The sequence below is a fragment of the Triticum dicoccoides genome, chromosome 4B, assembly GCF_002162155.2.
Source record: "Triticum dicoccoides isolate Atlit2015 ecotype Zavitan chromosome 4B, WEW_v2.0, whole genome shotgun sequence".
Lineage (NCBI taxonomy): Eukaryota > Viridiplantae > Streptophyta > Magnoliopsida > Poales > Poaceae > Triticum > Triticum dicoccoides.
Genome location: NC_041387.1, coordinates 184,159,382 through 184,176,994, shown reverse-complemented (window position 1 = coordinate 184,176,994; position 17,613 = coordinate 184,159,382). Strand labels below are relative to the sequence as shown.

The window sequence follows — 17,613 nt, the reverse complement described above, 5'->3', positions numbered from 1 at the left end:
TTTGAACGGAGTAGTTTCCATGCGTTTGTGCAACAATAATTAATAAGCTGAAGCGCAAATTAGTACTTTTTTGTTCTGTTTGCAATAAAGCAGAAGCAGTCTCCACTGAAGGAATGAATACAGAGAGTGACAAATGATAAGTAGTTCTATTTGTCTTTACCAAATAGGTATACTCAATATCTTTTTATATTAACAAAACATGCCCAGCAATCGCTTGGATGCGATGCGGTACTTAGGTACAAAGGATAAAACATCAGATATTAAATTGGCATGCTTAAAAGGTGTAAAGGCAGCTCCCGTCGTCACTCCTCGCCGTTGGGTCGAAGTTCTTGGCAGTCTGGTCGGTGCATCCTGCCGGTACAGGCAAAGTACCTTGCTGTGCCCCTTTACCTGCAATTCAATTGTTTTGGACGATCTGATGAGAAGATGAGCTTGCTATGCTATAAGAACAGGTAAGAAGAAATAGGCCTCCACTGTTTGTTTATGATTCACTCTTTTGTTTCAGAGAAGTAAGCAAGTGAGAAGTAAGTATGTATGTAAAGTAGGTGCTGAAAGTATAAAAGGATTGTGCGTAGTTCACCTCCTCCTATGCAGCAAGAGATGGTGGGTGTGTATGGAGAATGTTCTAACCGTAGAAGGAACCAGTCTTCATCGCATCCTGGTTAGCATCACCCAGAGCTGCCTGGCTCATGTAGGTGTCAGCAAGCTGCACACGCTTGACATTGTCCTGCTCCTGGACAAGCATGTGCCCGTACTCTAGCAGCTTCTCCACTGTCATCTTTGGCTGCTCAAAGGTCACGGGTCCGTCCCGCGAGTTCACCAGCCTCTTGCCAATGTTCTCGATACCGGTAGAGGTCACCCACTTGCGCACCTCGTCGTCGTACACCCGAGCACGCAGAGCACCGAAAAAGTCTGTGTAGGATCGACGATCCTTTGTTAATACTACTATACAACTTGATTGCCCTGATGAATATTATCTCTGCAGTGCAGTTGTGAGGAACATACCGATGGATTGTCCTGGGAAGGTGTCGACGATCTTGACGACGGACTCGTCGCTGACATTGTCGGTCTGGAAGATACCCTTGCAGACACCGATACGGTCGTCGCGGGTGGGAGCCCAGTAGAACTTCTCCATACGGCCATCACGGATCAGAGGGGCGTACAACGTCGAGAAATCGTTACCAGTGACGACGATGGGCACACGAGGGTTCTCCTCCTTGTTGTACATGCCTGGGAGCTGCACGTTGGTGGGGGCATCGGCGATGTTCATGAGGGTGGCGTTCACCATCTGGTTGTTGACGGTGTACTGTGTGGTCCCGCCCATCCGACCCGCACCAGCGTCAAGATCGTTGATGAAGAGGCAGCACATCTTACCCTTCTTGATCATGTCTGCAGCCTCACGGTACCGCTGCCTGATGAGCTTGGCTGGCTCTCCGGCGTTGCCACTCTCCAGCTCTCCGGCACTCATCATGATTGGGCTGTGGTGAAAAGCACACGTCATTATCTATTATTAGCACTTTGGCTTCAGGCATCTATAACTGTGTGACAGTATGTATAATAGATGAATGTAAATTCCTACTTGATGCCCATCTTGGCGAAGACAAGCTCGCACTGGAATGATTTTCCTTGACCCTTGCCTCCCCAGATACCCAAGATGAGTGGGATCTGAATTTCGATTCAAGGTCAGTTTCAGAATCAGAATGATTTTCTTGCTGCTAATCTAGCCAGTTAAATTAAATAGTAGGTGATGATGCACGTCGTACGTACCTTGATGTTGGGCAGGGTCATGAAGTTCTTGGAGAGATGGACAACAAGCTTGTCCATGAAAGCAGGAGCGATGTAGAAGCCTCCCATGGTGTTGTCGAAGTCGTACTTCTTGAGTCCCTGGCTGACGTACTCGTAGGAGCTGAGGACGGCCTCGTGGGTGCCGTCGCCCGTGGGCGCCTGGAAGAGCGAGTCCACGATGCCCTTCCCTCTGGTGATGTCCTGCTGGTCGTCGGAGATATCGTACGCAAGACCCTTCCACTTGTCCGTGTTCCTCTTCTCGTCGAGGTTTTCCGCTGCCATGACTGTGAACCTGTTGGCCTTGGAGCTCTTGCCATGGTAGTTCACGGCCGAGGTCACCTGCTTCTTGAGCTTCTTCCCAAGGAAGTTGGTCGGCGTAGAAGCCTGTATACGTTACACATACACACATGAGATGCCGCTGAAGACATTGATGTGATATCATCATTAAGCAAGAGACTCAATCAATCAATCGATCGATCGATCAGTGTGTCATACGCACCGGGGCACCGACGCTGGAGGAGAAGGCAGCAGCCATCTCGGTGCTGCTTGGTCGACCTTGCTAGCAACGGTGGATGCGCGGCTGTGCTGGTGATCGGTGATGAATGACTGCTGCTGCTCAAAGTATAGAGGCCCAGCTATGAGATGCCTTAAATACACATGGATTGGCATAGTGCTGCGGTGGGGAGCTTGGAGGAGGAGGCGGCATACACACACCCCTGCTTGTGGATCAGCTTCCCGACCCCCCACAGGCCACACGCTGGAGATTGGGTTCTGAGCGTCTTGGCCGGCCGGTTGGATGACTTGGACCGTCAAGACCAAACGCTGCAGCTGCAGGTACGTCTGCTGGCCATCAATTCCATGGCCTTCCACGGCCACAGAATCTAACCATTCATGCCCAAATCATCTCTCTTTTCTTCCGTGCCTTCCATTTTTCCTTTCACCGGATCGCCCGTATATACTATCTTGTTTATTAGCCAAGCCATGTCGCTGCATAACCACAAAAAAGGCTCTCTCGTTGCTTGTTGGATGAGGCACCCAAGATTGTATTCTAGTTCAAGTACCACAAATTTGTTGCTGCCATACATATATTGGTTTGGTGATAACCATCAAGCTAGGGATGTCATTTGGCACCACACAAATCAAGTCCTGGTTGACATCAAGCACATGGGTTTGTGCTTTTGTGTACTCCAATAATATTGCCACTTCGGTAAAAAAAAATGTATTAAGAGAAAAGCAAGTCATGCAGTTTTTTTTATTTGAGGGTGTGTATATGTCACGTCTGTAATGCTTCCATGTAAATGTTATTGGTGCTGCTTAGCTCAAGTTTCCTGGAATTCACATTGTCTTGGTCTACTACAGACCATTGATCCTTTTGATGAATGCTAGCCGTGTTTGCCTTGCACAATCTTATTTGTCCAATTAATACGCCCTCTAGTGATGTTGTCCTTGTTAATCAGTTTCCAAATCCGTCAAGAGGAAACTAAACATGTCACTAGTCATGACCCCCACATCCACAGTACCTAATCAAGAATTTTTCAGACGATTTCCAGATATCTGCTAATCTTCCGACAAGTGCTAATATCAAGAGATAGGTTGTTGGGACCTAGCTTGCATCCATTGGAGAAATGATTAAGTGGAAAAGGATGATTCAGGTATAAATAGGCAATAACATATACAATTCGATTCTCTTTCAACAAGAGACTTACAATTGGGTTACCTGTGCGGCGATGAATCAAAAAGTTTGAGTCCAAAATATTCCAACATATATATAGTGCATGCATGCATCTTAATTAGGACGGGCTGGCCTTCATTCTACTTGCCGTAGAAGGCGCCGGTCTTCATGGCGTCGTCGTTGGCTTGGCCGAGCGCCGCCTCGCTGAGGTACTTGTCGGCGAGCTGCACGCGCTTCACGTTCTCCTGCTCCTGGACCAGCATGTGGCCGTACTCCATGAGCTTCTCGATGGTCATCTTGGGCTGGTCGAACGTCGGCGGCCCCTCCCTGGAGTTGACGAGCCGCTTGGAGATGTTCTCCACGCCGATCTCGCCGACCCACTTGCGCACCTCGTCGTCGTACACCCGCGCCCGCAGCGCGCCGAAGAAGTCGATGGACTGCCCCGGGAAGGTGTCCACCAGCCTCACCACGGCCTCGTCGGGGACGTTGTCGGTGCGGAAGATGCCCTTGCACACGCCGATGCGGTCCTCGCGGGTGGGCGCCCAGTAGAACTTCTCCATGCGGCCATCGCGGATCAGGGGCGCGTACAGCGTTGAGAAGTCGTTGCCCGTGACGATGATGGGCACGCGGGGGTTCTCCTCCTTGTTGTACATCCCGGGGAGCTGCACGTTGGTGGGCGCGTCCGCGATGTTCATCAGGGTGGCGTTCACCATCTGGTTGTTCACCGTGTACTGCGTCGTCCCGCCCATCCGCCCCGCGCCGGCGTCCAGGTCGTTGATGAAGAGGCAGCACATCTTGCCCTTGTTGATAATGTCGGCAGCCTCGCGGTACCTCTGCCGGATCAGCTTCGCCGGCTCGCCGGCGTTGCCGCTCTCCAGCTCACCGGCGCTCATCATGATGGGGTTGATGCCCATCTTGGCGAACACCAGCTCGCACTGGAACGACTTGCCCTGTCCCTTGCCTCCCCAGATGCCCAGGATGAGAGGAACCTTGATGTTGGGGAGTGTCATGAAGTTCTTGGCGAGGTGGACGATGAGCTTGTCCATGAATGCCGGGGCGATGTAGAGGCCGTCCATGGTGTTGTCGAAGTCGTACTTCCGCAGGCCCTGGCTGATGTACTCGTAGGAGCTCAGGATGGCCTCGTGGGTGCCGTCGCCCATGGGGGCCTGGAACAGGGAGTCCACGATACCTTTCCCCCTCGTGATGTCCTGCTGGTCGTCGGAGATGTCGTAAGCGAGACCCTTCCACCTATCGGCATTGGTCTGCTTGCCCTCGTCAAGTTCCTTTTTGGCCGCCATGGCCCTGACCACCTTACTCTTGATCTTGTTGCCACCATGGTAGTAGTTCAACGCACCGGCCTGCTTCTTCACCTTCTTCCCGAGGAAGGTGGTCGGGGTTGACGCCTGCACAAGTATGACACAGTCAGCCCCAACCAGATTCATGTACGTTGGTTCACTTGGTTCAATAGCAGTTGCCACGATGCCACGCTTGGGTTGAATATGCTTCATTAATTTGTACTACTAGATAAGGCCTCTTTGATTCAGAGGATTCCCAAAGGAATTTTAGGGGATTATAATCCTTAGGATTTTTTTTTTTATGTGGGTTGTTTGATTCGTAGGATTGCAGTTCACATGATTTTTTTTTCTTATGATTCATTTGTATTAGCTTTCGTAGAAATTTTTTCATCCACTCCAATCTAATGTGAGGAATTTTACGTTTTTCTTGCACACAATCAAACAACCATACTAAGTCAAAAGTTTTGAAGATGGTGTGCCATTCCATTCCCGTGTTTTTCCTATTCCAACGATTTAGGAATCCTACGAATCAAAGAGGTCGTAAGTTTTCTATAGTGTATCAACCATTGATTTGGCGTTTCTAGTCTTCAGTCACTATTCAATTGCATGCCATATACAATTAATTAGTCCATCCAAAAGCTTGAGCCGATGAAGAGATGCAGAAGGTCAAATGTATATTTCAACGCTCCAACTCATACCAGGAGGTTTCTCAAAAAGAAAAATTCATACCAGGAGGGTGGACCCGTGTTGAGGGGAGTGGGGGCCAGTACCGCACTCAAAATATGAATTTTCAATATGATTTATTTAACTTCTAGTGAAAATGCTAAAACTCAATGAATTTAGACAAAATGTACCATGACTGTTATGTTTTGCCCCGAGTCAAAATAGTTTCTAGGTCCGCCTCTGCATACCGGGCCTTGAAATTGATGTCCCATGGGTTGAATAACATATTGGATTATAGAACGACTTAACCAGTTCAACCAAAAGTTCTTGCCGATGGAGAATAATGAGAAATATCTTTCATTAGTCAGTTTTTTAAATTATTGTATCTAAGTTCAATCTTTCTTCCCACTCTCTCCCTCCTTCATATCGACCATTCACTCTTCTTTCAAAGATTATTAGATCTAGATCTAGTTTCTTCGTTACTCAGTCCCTTCTTGAAGGCGAGAGACAAAGAAGAACTGGTTGAGAATCTCTATGTCACTCAAATTCTCACAAATGGGCTAGACAACCGTGTGCCTTCACTCCAGACATTTTTAGGTCCTACCTTTGTTCTCCTCCTCCCCGCAATAGTCTCTAAAGAGTGTAACCACTAATTTCCCACATTTCTCAACCCTCCCCGCCACCACGCTCACCCCACAATATTTATAGTTTGCGTCGTGATTCCATAAACTACACAATAGTTGCTCCTTAGGAAAATCTCGCTACCACCTCCTATTCCTTTCCGTCCACGCCACCATGGACCAGCCACTAGTATTGCCTACACTACCTTTATTGTGCTAACTCAATATTTATAGTCATGCCCAAACCGAACACAAATGACCTCATTTGATAGCCTCCGCCCCATCCGCATAAGCCCCGAAAGGCATGGGTGAGGAAAAGATGATCTTGTCCGAGACAACAAATAAAGGAGGTCTTGCTTGTCGCGTCCAAATCTCAAAGCAAGATCACACGGTCACAAAAACTATATTGAAATTTGTACAAAATGAAAATTTTCAAACCTGAAAATATGTATCAAGTCAGCCATATTTAGAGGAGGCGATGAGTATTGTTAATACTGAGTGTGTTGTTAGTAACTTAGCGAGTAGACGTACAAAACGTTCTGTCCACTGGACTAAGGATTAGCTACCATGAGTGTAGGTCATAGTCATACGTACCGGAGCTCCAACGGTGGACGAGAAAGCAGAAGCCATCGTGTCGATTGTTCACTCCCCGCACCTGACAACTTAATTAGTATCAGATTAATTTGATGTGCGTACGTGCAGTGGTATATGCAAAGCTCAGCTTAGGTGTACTACTAGTACACCTGCAGATGCAGCTGGACTGAGATCGTCAGTGATCGATGGAGCTGACGTGGATAAAAGAGAGAGTGCGCTGGCTAGCAAGTACAGATGCGATGCCGATCGATGGAGCTTGGCCATGGCGGGTTATATAGGTGCACGGACAGGCGGCCATGGAGCAAACGTCCAACACAACTGGAGTGACCTACAGCGTGCGCAACTATTCTAGAGCGTCCCTGCGTAATCACGCAAACAAGCCCCATAAGCTGTGATTGTGAGGCTCTAATTGGTTTTGCTTAGCGCGATCGGCTGCATAAGTAATGAGGCGAGCCAAGTGGAGTGGATGATGAGATGTTAATTCTGTGGATGGGGTTGGGCATCGCCCAGGAGCCACACGCTGAGGATTGGCTTCCTGGCTACCCGGGCTCAGTCCATCCGTCTCGACACAAAGGCCTGGACGTGGCTGCTTGCCAGCCTCCCGATCGGCGCATCCAACGGCCTAAAAGATATCTAAGCTGCCTGCCTTCGTTTCCTTGTGGGTTACGGGCCCGGAGCATGCATGCATTATTCATCCTTCACCATAAAAATCACACCTTGTTCGTTCTACTACCTCCGTCCTGGTTTATAGGTCACCTTTATAGTTTGTGCCAAATTTTGAATAAAGATTTAACTAACAAAATGTTAATGCATGCCAAGAAAAATTATTTCATTGGATTCGTATTTGAACATAGTTTTCAAAAATATAATGTTTGGTGACATGTGTGAATATTTTGTTAGTTTAATCTATGGTCAAAGTTTGACACGAAATATAGTGAGAACCAATAAACCCGGACGGAGGTAGTAATTTCTTTTTGCATTTTGCATGAAACGTCTAGACTGACTTTGCACCACCACAAAGTACTAATCCCATTCCCTCCGGTAGGGCCCGGGTTACTGTCAGGAAACTTCATGAACTAGCTTTTTTGTTTTGTATCTACTAGGTTGCACATCACCATAAAATCTAAAATTTCCATCTTATCTAAAGAGCCTCTCCGGTTATTTTTCATTTCCTTGCTTATTTATTAGGACACCTATGGAATTAATTTTGTAGATAAAACTGAATCACATTTTTTTAAGCGTAGAACTTAAGGGCATGTACTCCCTCCGTTCCGAAATATACGATCGTTGGGGACCTTGTTCCGACTAGGTGAAAACCTGCGAAATGACGTTAATACCCCTGGTTCTAGTCTTCTACTACCTCAGTCCCCATCTCCGCCCCGCCCTCCACCTCCGCCTCCGGCCAGGCGCTCCAGTCCACCTCCATCTGCGTCCTCGCATGCCCAGGCGCTCCTCCTCCACGCCCAGGGGCTCCTCCTGGCCCGCGCGCGCCCAGGTGGAGGCGACCTGGTGCTGGGCTCTTCCTCGCCCGCGCCCAAGTTGAGGCTCGGCTGCTGCCCAGGTTCATCTCCTCTCTCTGCTGAAACTAACTCCAGGAGATCACTGCAAGCACAAACAATTTGATGATCATAGACTGAAACAATGCAAGCACAAACAATATGATGGTCATCTCCTCTCTCTGCTGTTTAGGACAACGAATTTTTTTGAATCATAATCTGCTTTTAAGATAAAGAAAATTCTGATTTTACTGATGGAGCACTACTGTTTTGAGAGCTGTTTAAAATAAAGAAAATTCTGAAAGAACCTGCTGTCATCTTGAAGCACAAATCGATTCTGTAAATTTTGAAAGAACCTCTGCCATCCTGTTGACACGCCGATTTACTTTAAATAAAATTCTGAAAGAACCTCTGCCTGGAGTACTTAGACTGAAAATACTGTCATCTGGAGTACACATGTTCTTTTTCTCATTAAGGATCATCAGAGACAGCTACTGAAAACAGACTATTTTTTTTACCTAAACTGAAAAATGGCTCCTGCTTTTTTTTACCTTCTCAAGTGTGCAACGAATTCCTGCCTTGTCATGCTTTACATCTCCTCCACCTCTCGATAATTTTCCACTAATCTGGATTACATTACATTATGAAAATCCATATCGACGGTTTTACTTTCCATGAACCAAGTCATGTTATCATGCATACCGGGAAATTGGTGTGCGTCGATGGCCCCCAATATTTCGGAGCAGCCAGATCATAAGCCATGGCAACCTTGTCTTCATTGTCATAACCACCTAGCCCACATTAAGAAAATGTCAGGAAATTGGAGTAGGACACAGCTTGATACAAGTGCTGCAGCAAAGTACTCCTATATATGAAGCCAATTTTAGCTAGATAAACTGCAAGATACACCCATAAGGTCAAAATATGCTTCGTGTATCTGCCTGACCTTATGAACCATCTCCTTTTGAGTAATACACCAATGATATTTTTGGGAGTATATACAAAAAATGTGCTTCACCCATGTTCAAGGAAGACAAGCTGCAGCTGCATAATCACAACAAGCGGATTATTACTGACCTAACTGCAAAATGCTGATCGATCAAAGTTAGCTGACCAATGTGGCAGCCCATAATATTAGCCATGTTCTTTGAAGAACATACATGGATGGCACTTGAACAAAGTGATGGGCATGATGAACTATCTCCACATCTCATCATGTCTGCTGCTCCTCTTCGTCTACTCCAAGAGAAGAAGAGAGAGCAAGTGCTATACTACTCCAGTTAATTTAAATCTAAGGAATTGGTATTGGAATTGCTACTGGAAATCAGCTTGCTTACTACTCCTAATTAACTGAAAAAATTTCAGTTAATACTCTAAAACAAAGTACTCCTGCTGCAGTGCTATACTACTGTTGTCCTCCCTAATTAACAGAAAAGGCTTCAGTTCATTTTAATTTACTGGAAAAGCTCCAGTTAATTTAAGTTAACTGAAAAGTTATTTTTACTCCATTTGTATGATCATTTTTGTTTGAAAAGGTTTCATTATTGCAGCTACTGGATTTAGGGCTACTGCTGCACTTGCTACTCCTAATGCAAGCACTCCATTTACAGTACTCCTAATGCTTGGAGTAGTTCAAGCAGTATTGCAGTAAAAGTACTCCTAATGCTACAACAGTTAACAGCAAGCAAGTTTATGTAATTATTAATGCACACTCGAGTACAGTACTTCAATGAATTTCTGCAAATAATTCATGATTAGAGTACTCCAAGATGTCCAGTTAATTACTGCAAGCAAAGTAAGAGTACATGTTCAGAACACTTGCAATATCTTCAGTAAGAGTACATGTTCAGAACAAACACTTGCAATATCTACTGAAAGAACTTGTTTACTCCTGCAGTTTTTCTTGCATGTTCAGAATCTGGAAATATTCAGAAGCATGTTCAGAACACTTGCATGTACAGAATACTTACTGAAAAATACTGTTAAATGTTGACAAGTTAAATCTTGTTAAATACTCCAAGCAATCTTGTTGGAGTAACTTTGACTATGTACTGTCGGAGTAGCTTTGACTATGTACTGTACAGAGCAAGATGGAGTACTTAACAGAGCAAGATGGAGTACTTGATAGAGCAAGATGGAGTAATCCAAGAAAATTAACAGAGCAAGCAAATGTACTCCAAATGGTAGTTCACCAGAGATTTTCAAGTTAAAAATACTCCAGGGGTAAACAACAATGGCATGGACATGTTAGGCCACTAGATCGTATGGGTCAGTGATTTCCGGTAGTGGGGCGTAGAGTATTTCCGGAGGTCATGGTGATGTGGTGACGGCGGTGATGAGGCAGTGGCTGTGGTGGAGCTTCCTGTCGCTTCAGTGCCTCCCTCTGGATCGAATTAGGGTTAGGAGTGGGGAACAGCGGCGGCGACGAACCTCGTACCCTGTGCCTTGGTCCCCACCTCCTCTTTATAGCACTGCACGACAGGGGGCCACCAGCCTTGCTTGGGCTGGACGCCCCCGATCAGGGCGTGGGTCAAGGGCCCAATGAGCCGTTGGGCCCATTGGAGGAGAGATCAATCTAACATTCTCCCCCTTGATCTCATCATATACTTTTAACTTTATACTTTGAAATAACTCTTTTCAAAGTACTCGTTCCATCACAGATTTGCATGTAGAGCATGTCTCGCCATCACGGTTCATTCCTGATAGAATCAACGCCTACAACACACTCCTCTGTTTTGAAACAGATTCTTTAACCTTGGGCCCTTTTATTGTCCGAAAATCTTAGACTATACCATAAAACCCATGTCGACTGTGTGTTCTTCTAACACACTGGGCGGTAAGCCTTTAATAAGCAGATCTACAAACACTTGTCTGTTGCTTTTATGCTTCAAGCATTTCTACATAATTCCGGACTTTCTCCTTTGTAACGCATAACTCTGTGTCAATGTGTTTGCCATCAACACTTGACTCATTGTCATAGGAGCGAAAAACTTAAAATGGTTATCGCTGTTGTCGACCATTATCAATTCCGAGTACATGTTTCTTTAACCTTTTTGCCCGTCCCTCAGCCTCATATCATGCTGTACATTATCTTTACATCATATTAATGATAATTGATTCATTCTTTAGAGTTTTTCCACACAAAAACTCCAAGTGTGAAAGTCAACAACAATTGTGGATTTCGCTGTATATTTCACGAGTCCTGTCTTTGTACTCACAATCTTTTGAGAGCACTTATTTCTTTCAGCATGAGGCCGATATCCTTGACTCCATTCCAGTGATCTATATCTAGACTGGACATCACCAAAACAACCCGGTTACGTGAACTGTGTCACGGTAATGTTATACTTTTGCATTCATTAAGCTTCCAACAGCTGAAGCATATGGTACCATATTCATTTGGTCTATTTCGTATTGACTTTTGGAACACTAAAGTTCCAAAAATCATTACCCTTTACTATAAGAACAGGTTTTCTCGCATGCATACTTTAGAAACTTTCCTTAGCATGCCGATGCGACACTCCTAATACCCCTTTTATTCTTTTCTCGGTGAATCTCGATCCTTATAACGAGAGACATCTTTTGAACTTTGAGGACAAGAACTTCTTTTCTTCCTACAGTCGAATTAACATCACTACTAACAAGCAGAATGTTATCCGCATGTACAAGATATAGGAAATGAAATTCCCATTCTATAACTTTATACAAAACACAATTGTCCTCTCATTTTCTTTAACCCAAAACAACATTTGATTGCTTTAGTCCATAAAAGACTTCTTGCAGTATCCCCTGTGTTCTTTACTTTCATCTGATGTAACTCAGATCATAATATCTTTCATCTGATGTAACTCAGATCATGATGTGCTACCAACACTCATTGTAATCTATTCAGTGTAAAATGCTCAAAAACCTTTCAATTTTAGTCGTGTTTTACACCTTTACATATTTCCTTTGAAGTCACACTGACCTTGTAGACTCTTTACAGCCTACTATTTTGGCTCCATTGGAAATTACTCATGAGTCCCGAACATCGTCAGAATTCACCAATTTCATTTCATCTCACATAGTCTCTTATCATTTAGATAAGCAGACACTTCTCAAAGCTCGATTGAGCGCTTTAAATGAGGTGGGATAAACCTCCATTTGAATTTCACTAACATAGACTTTATAGTAATCAGAAGTATCTGATTTTCTCATTCGTTGAGACCATCTGTGTCTCAGGTACTGGCACTTCTTTCATATGGGGCTGTTGTTGCTCTATCATTGCCAAAAGGCAAATTAATTGTATAGTCTTTCACTTCCAAGAGGCAATAGGTTTTACCGGGACCTTTATCATAGGATCCATGTTTAATCATTCCTCCTTTATAGAGCTAACAACGGGTGTTGTGTAGGTCATACAACATGCTCCCCTAGATACAATCTATTTGAGTCTTAGGTATCTGCATACCATGCTCCCCCAGATTACTCCATCTTCACTAAGAATGGCGTATCTTTAAACTTTATTATTTGGGTTTATTCTGTTAAAACTTTTCTTCTTTATGGCACTTTAAGCACCGTCTTAGTATTCCTTAGTTTTCTTTTCTTGAGGGGTATTATTATGATCATCATACTCCCCCAGACGATCACATTCTTCATTAATGGATATCTCATATTTCTTTCTCCCCCTCGAAATGTGGCAAGAACTTTTGTGCCACAATTTCCAAAAACCATTCACAACTCTTGTGAATTGAGGAATTGAGTATCTACTTCATTTATCTGATTACTTCATATGTAATGAAGTTATCTGTTAACTGGTATGGGGGTACTTTTTCCTTATTCCATTTCAGAAAATCAATAGAGTTCTTTATCATTAGTACTTTTGCAAGTCACACTTGCATATCATTCTTATCTTTAGGTTCATCTGTAACTTTTATTCTCTTTTGATTCATTGAGTGCTTAATGACCGTTATACTTAAGGTATACGGTCGATACTAGGAAGGCATAATAGCTACTCCATACTTTTCTTCCAGAGTGGGACACATTAAAAGCACATGAGTCATCATATCTTTCTCCTGTCATACAGGATAAGTCCTTTGCCAAAATTTCTCCCGCCATGCAGGATTTTTGACATAATACTATGTCAACTTTACCCCATTACGTAGGTATTTTCCCAGACTTTTCCCGCCATGCGGGCTTTATCATAATCATCTTTTCCCGCTATGCGGGTAATTCCCTGTAAGGGACATAAATGCCAGAATTGGCTCTTTTGACTGCATATTCAATCATCCATTCAGAAATAAATCCGAATGCTCTTTGACACACATGCTTGATCCGACGTTGGTCAAATTAAACATGCATGTTGCTTGTTTCAACTCAAATCATGTTGACTGAATAATCTTCTTCATAGAGAGTGCATGAAAGACATTCGTCAACCAAGACTCTCAATGATCTATCTCTTTTCTTTTGAAGACATTCTTTAGAGAGAACATACTCCCTCATGTTATGACCTTTCTTGGTCATCTTTCGGGTCACAAGTACCCAGGCATTTTCTTTCACGAATGAAAGCATGGAAAACTTTTAGTCTGAGAAAGATTAGCCAATAATCAACAATAATGAGCAAAAAATAACCCCATGTTAGTCTGGTTAAAAAATATGCACATTAAACTTTTAAAACTTTCTTTTATATTCTAAGTCACCGTTGGGCAGAATTAGAATAAAACATCATCCTTCTACATTAATTCAATATCATCGTTGGGCGGAAATGGAAATAATGCATATAACTCATAATCAATGTGATGATAGTATAAAATTCTTTCATAGTATGTCTATTAAACAACTTTGGTAAGAAATAACCATTATCATCAACTTCATTGCAGCGGGAACAAGAAATGTACATTTCTCTGGTTCAAGAGCATTTCTAGATCTTTATCTGTTCTCTGAAAATTTTGATACAAATTTTATCAGAGATTTAAGCTTTGAACATAAGACTCATAGAATTATAATATTGTCATCATCAACGCTGGTCAGAAAATAACAATACCATAATTAAACTTTAGTCAAATAATAGCAAAAGCTATTTGAATCTGATTTCACCCACAAGTGAAAAAACTTCTCTCAAAAACTGTTCATCCAATTAAATTTTCTGGTTGGTTCCAATTTAATTGGAGGATAAAACTTTTTCCTTTCTTTGTAAAAGAGCACTATTAATTATTTACACAGCGGAAAAACATGAATAAAAAATCATGAACTTTTTACTTTTTACAGAAACTTTTCTTTGACTAAATAAAAATTCATGAACTTTATTATTTTCTTTATAAATTCATGAACATTTCTTTTTCTATAAATTTTCTATTTTCATTTTTTTCAGAAACTTTTCTATTTTTCTGTTTACTTTTCTTATTTTCAAAAAAATCGTTGGAAAATTTTTCATAGAAAAACTATTTGAAATCTGCCCAAAAAACTGGTCAAATAACAAAAAACAAAATGAAAACATCAGCAGCTGGCCTCGACTCGGCCTGGCCGCCCGCGGCGCCTCGGCCCAGCTCGCGCGGCAGCACCCACACTGCTGCGGCCTCAGCCTCTTTCGGCCCAAAAAGCCCGTGGCCAGCTAGGGTTTTAATCGAGGTCAATGAACACGATCGGACGATCCAGCGACATTTGCGCTTGAAAAAAACTGGGAAGCCCCCGACTGAAACCCTAGGTCGTTCAGTTCTCTCCGCCCGATCCCCTTTCTTGTCCCTCGTATCTCTCGCGTCGCTCCTTTGTGTGGCAGCGAGTTGGACCGCTGCCGGCCGCCGGCGACGGCACAGCCGCCAGCCACGGCGGTGAAGACCACCGCGCTGCGCGAGTCCCTTCCCTTTCCCCTTTCCTCTGTGCATCTCGCCCGCAGCGGCCACGGCATGCCGCCGGCGATGCTCAGTCCGTCCGTCGGTGACGGTGACGGATGCCACGCCAACCTCTCTCTCTCCTTTCCCTTTCCTCTCCTCATCTGTGGCAGAGAGAGAGACGGAGTTGCGCCTCCTCTGCTGCACCGCGCGCGACGGCGCCCGAGTGGCGACGGGTTAGGGCTGCGCCGGCCGTCGGCGACGATGTTGATCTGCCACCGCGCCGCGAGCCCCCCCTTCCTTTCCTCTTCTTTTCCATTCCTCTTCTCTCTCCGACTCCAGCAACAGAGAGAGAAAGAGAGAGACGAGCGGTCGAGCCCTCCTCTGCTCCCCTTTGTTTACGACGACGGCGGAGCATTCTTTGGCGGCGCCGTGGTCAGCCCCTTTGCCGGTAGCGCGTTTTCCCTGGCGGTAAGCACGTCGCTGTCGAATGGCTTGGCTGCGGTGCCCTTTGCCCCGGTCGGGGTGGTGTTCTTCTTCCCGAATCCTCGGCATGACGATGCGATTCGGGATCGAGAGGAACGGCACGGCCATGTGCGGCGGTGCTCTTTGCCGGTGACGGTTTCTTTGGCCTGTTTAGGGTTCTTTGGGGAGGGGATTTCTTTTTTCTGTGTTTCTTTTCTACCGAAAAAGCTTAAGCCAGTGGCATCTGATACCATTGTTAGGCCACTAGATTGTATGGGTCAGTGATTTCCGGTAGTGGGGCGTAGAGTATTACCTTCGCCTTGACCTGACGAGCTTGAGCCGGAGGTCATGGTGATGTGGTGATGGCGGTGATGAGGCAGTGGCTGTGGTGGAGCTTCCCGTCGCTTCAGTGCCTCCCTCTGGATCGGATTAGGGTTAGGAGTGGGGAACAGTGGCCGTGACGTGATACGTCTCCGTCGTATCTATAATTTTTGATTGTTCCATGCCAATATTATTCACTTTCATATACTTTTTGGCAACTTTTTATATTATTTTTGGGACTAACTTATTGATCCAGTGCCCAGTGCTAGTTCCTGTCTGTTGCATGTTTTATATTTCGCAGAATATCCATATCAAACGGAATCCAAACAGGATAAAAACGGACGGAGCTTATTTTTGGAAAATATGGAAAATTCCAGAAGAAAAATCCACGCGAGATGGTGCCCGAGGTGGTCACGAGGTAGGGGCCCACGCCCGTACCAGGAGGACGCGCCCCCTACCCTCGTGAGCCCACCGTAAGGCGGTTGATGCTCTTCTTTTGCCGCAAGAAAGCTAATATTCGGAAAAAAATCACGGCAAAGGTTTCAGGCCAATCGGAGTTACGGATCTCAATATATACACGAAACGGTGAAACAGAGCCGAAACAGAACACAGAAACAGAGAGATAGATCCAATCTCAGAGGGGCTCTCGCCCCTCCCAAGCCATGGGAGCTAAGGTCCAGAGGGGAAACGGGAGAAGGTCAAGGAAGAAGAAGAAAAAGGGGGGCTCTCTCCCCCTTGCTTCCGGTGGCGCCGGAACACCGCCGGAGGCCATCATCATCACCACGATCTTCACCAACACCGCCGTCATCTTCACCAACATCTCCATCACCTTCCCCCTTCTATATCCAGCGGTCCACTCTCCCGCAATCCTCTGTACCCTCTACTTGAACATGGTGCTTTATGCTTCATATTATTTTCCAATGATGTGTTGCCATCCTATGATGTCTGAGTAGATTTTTGTTGTCCTATCGGTGATTGATGAATTGCTATGATTGGTTTGAATTGCATATTTTATTATTGGTGATGTCCTATTGTGCCCTCCATGTCGCGCAAGCGTGAGGGATTCCCGCTGTAGGGTTTGAAATATGTTTATGATTTGCTTATGGTGGGTGGCATGAGTGACAGAAGCACAGACCCGAGTAAGTAGGTTGTTTGCGTATGGGATAAAAGGGGGCTTGATGTTTAATGCTATGGTTGGATTTTACCTTAATGAATCTTTAGTAGTTGCGGATGCTTGCTAGAGTTCCAATCATAAGTGCATATGATCCAAGTAGAGAAAGTATGTTAGCTTATGCCTCTCCCTCAAATAGAATTGCAATAGTGATTACCAGTCTAGTAATATAGTCAATTGCTTAGGGACAATTTCACAACTCCTACCACCACTTTTCCACACTCGCTATATTTACTTTGTTGCATCTTTATCTAAACAGCCCCTAGTTTACATTTACGTGTTCTTTACTTTCTTGCAAGCTTACCCGAAAACACCTACAAAGTACTTCTAGTTTCATACTTGTTCTAGGTAAAGCGAACGTCAAGGATGCGTAGAGTCGTATCAGTGGCCGATAGGACTTGAGAGAGTATTTCTTCTACCTTTAGCTCCTCGTTGGGTTCGACACTCTTACTTATCGAAAGAGGCTACAACTATCCCCTATACTTGTGGGTTATCATGACGAACCTCGTACCCTGTGCCTTGGTCTCCACCTCCTCTTTATAGCACTGCGCGAGAGGGGCCCACCAGCCTTGCTTGGGCTGGACGCCCCCGATCAGGGCGTGGGTCAAGGGCCCAATGAGCCGTTGGGCCTATTGGAGGAGAGATCAATCTAACAGGGCAGAGTAAAGGATGAATGTTGTAAATCAATCCAGTAATTAACAGAGCAAGAAAATTAACAATATTTTTCA

The 17,613-nt window shown here is 44.7% G+C and overlaps 2 protein-coding genes and 2 long non-coding RNA genes across 6 annotated transcripts; 1 reads left to right on the top strand and 3 right to left on the bottom strand.

Moving 5' to 3' along the window:
- Positions 1 to 127: 127 nt before the first annotated feature.
- On the bottom strand, positions 128 to 2,444 carry LOC119295706 (ribulose bisphosphate carboxylase/oxygenase activase A, chloroplastic-like). Of its 2 annotated transcripts, none has more exons than XM_037574152.1 (6): positions 2,285 to 2,444; positions 1,768 to 2,169; positions 1,580 to 1,665; positions 1,006 to 1,478; positions 581 to 912; positions 128 to 390 (listed from the first exon to the last, which is right to left on the bottom strand). In XM_037574152.1, exons 1-5 carry the CDS (start codon positions 2,318 to 2,320, stop codon positions 626 to 628), a joined length of 1,284 nt encoding a protein of 427 aa, XP_037430049.1. In that variant the 5' UTR covers positions 2,321 to 2,444; the 3' UTR covers positions 128 to 390; positions 581 to 625. The 2 variants fall into 2 exon arrangements, with proteins under 2 accessions (XP_037430049.1, XP_037430048.1); XM_037574151.1 differs by having other exon boundaries at positions 631 to 912.
- Positions 2,445 to 3,414: 970 nt separating this feature from the next.
- LOC119295705 (ribulose bisphosphate carboxylase/oxygenase activase B, chloroplastic) lies at positions 3,415 to 6,918 on the bottom strand. Of its 2 annotated transcripts, none has more exons than XM_037574149.1 (3): positions 6,779 to 6,918; positions 6,630 to 6,690; positions 3,415 to 4,860 (listed from the first exon to the last, which is right to left on the bottom strand). In XM_037574149.1, exons 2-3 carry the CDS (start codon positions 6,663 to 6,665, stop codon positions 3,598 to 3,600), a joined length of 1,299 nt encoding a protein of 432 aa, XP_037430046.1. In that variant the 5' UTR covers positions 6,666 to 6,690; positions 6,779 to 6,918; the 3' UTR covers positions 3,415 to 3,597. The 2 variants fall into 2 exon arrangements, with proteins under 2 accessions (XP_037430046.1, XP_037430047.1); XM_037574150.1 differs by having other exon boundaries at positions 6,630 to 6,697; positions 6,779 to 6,856.
- A 1,009-nt stretch (positions 6,919 to 7,927) lies between these two features.
- On the top strand, positions 7,928 to 9,873 carry LOC119295702. Its single transcript, XR_005144160.1, has 2 exons — positions 7,928 to 8,190; positions 9,676 to 9,873. It is a non-coding gene; the product is annotated as an uncharacterized LOC119295702 (long non-coding RNA).
- Positions 8,151 to 9,161, bottom strand: LOC119295704. The gene is made up of 4 exons (XR_005144161.1): positions 9,072 to 9,161; positions 8,828 to 8,916; positions 8,677 to 8,751; positions 8,151 to 8,231 (listed from the first exon to the last, which is right to left on the bottom strand). It is a non-coding gene; the product is annotated as an uncharacterized LOC119295704 (long non-coding RNA).
- Positions 9,874 to 17,613: the final 7,740 nt, after the last annotated feature.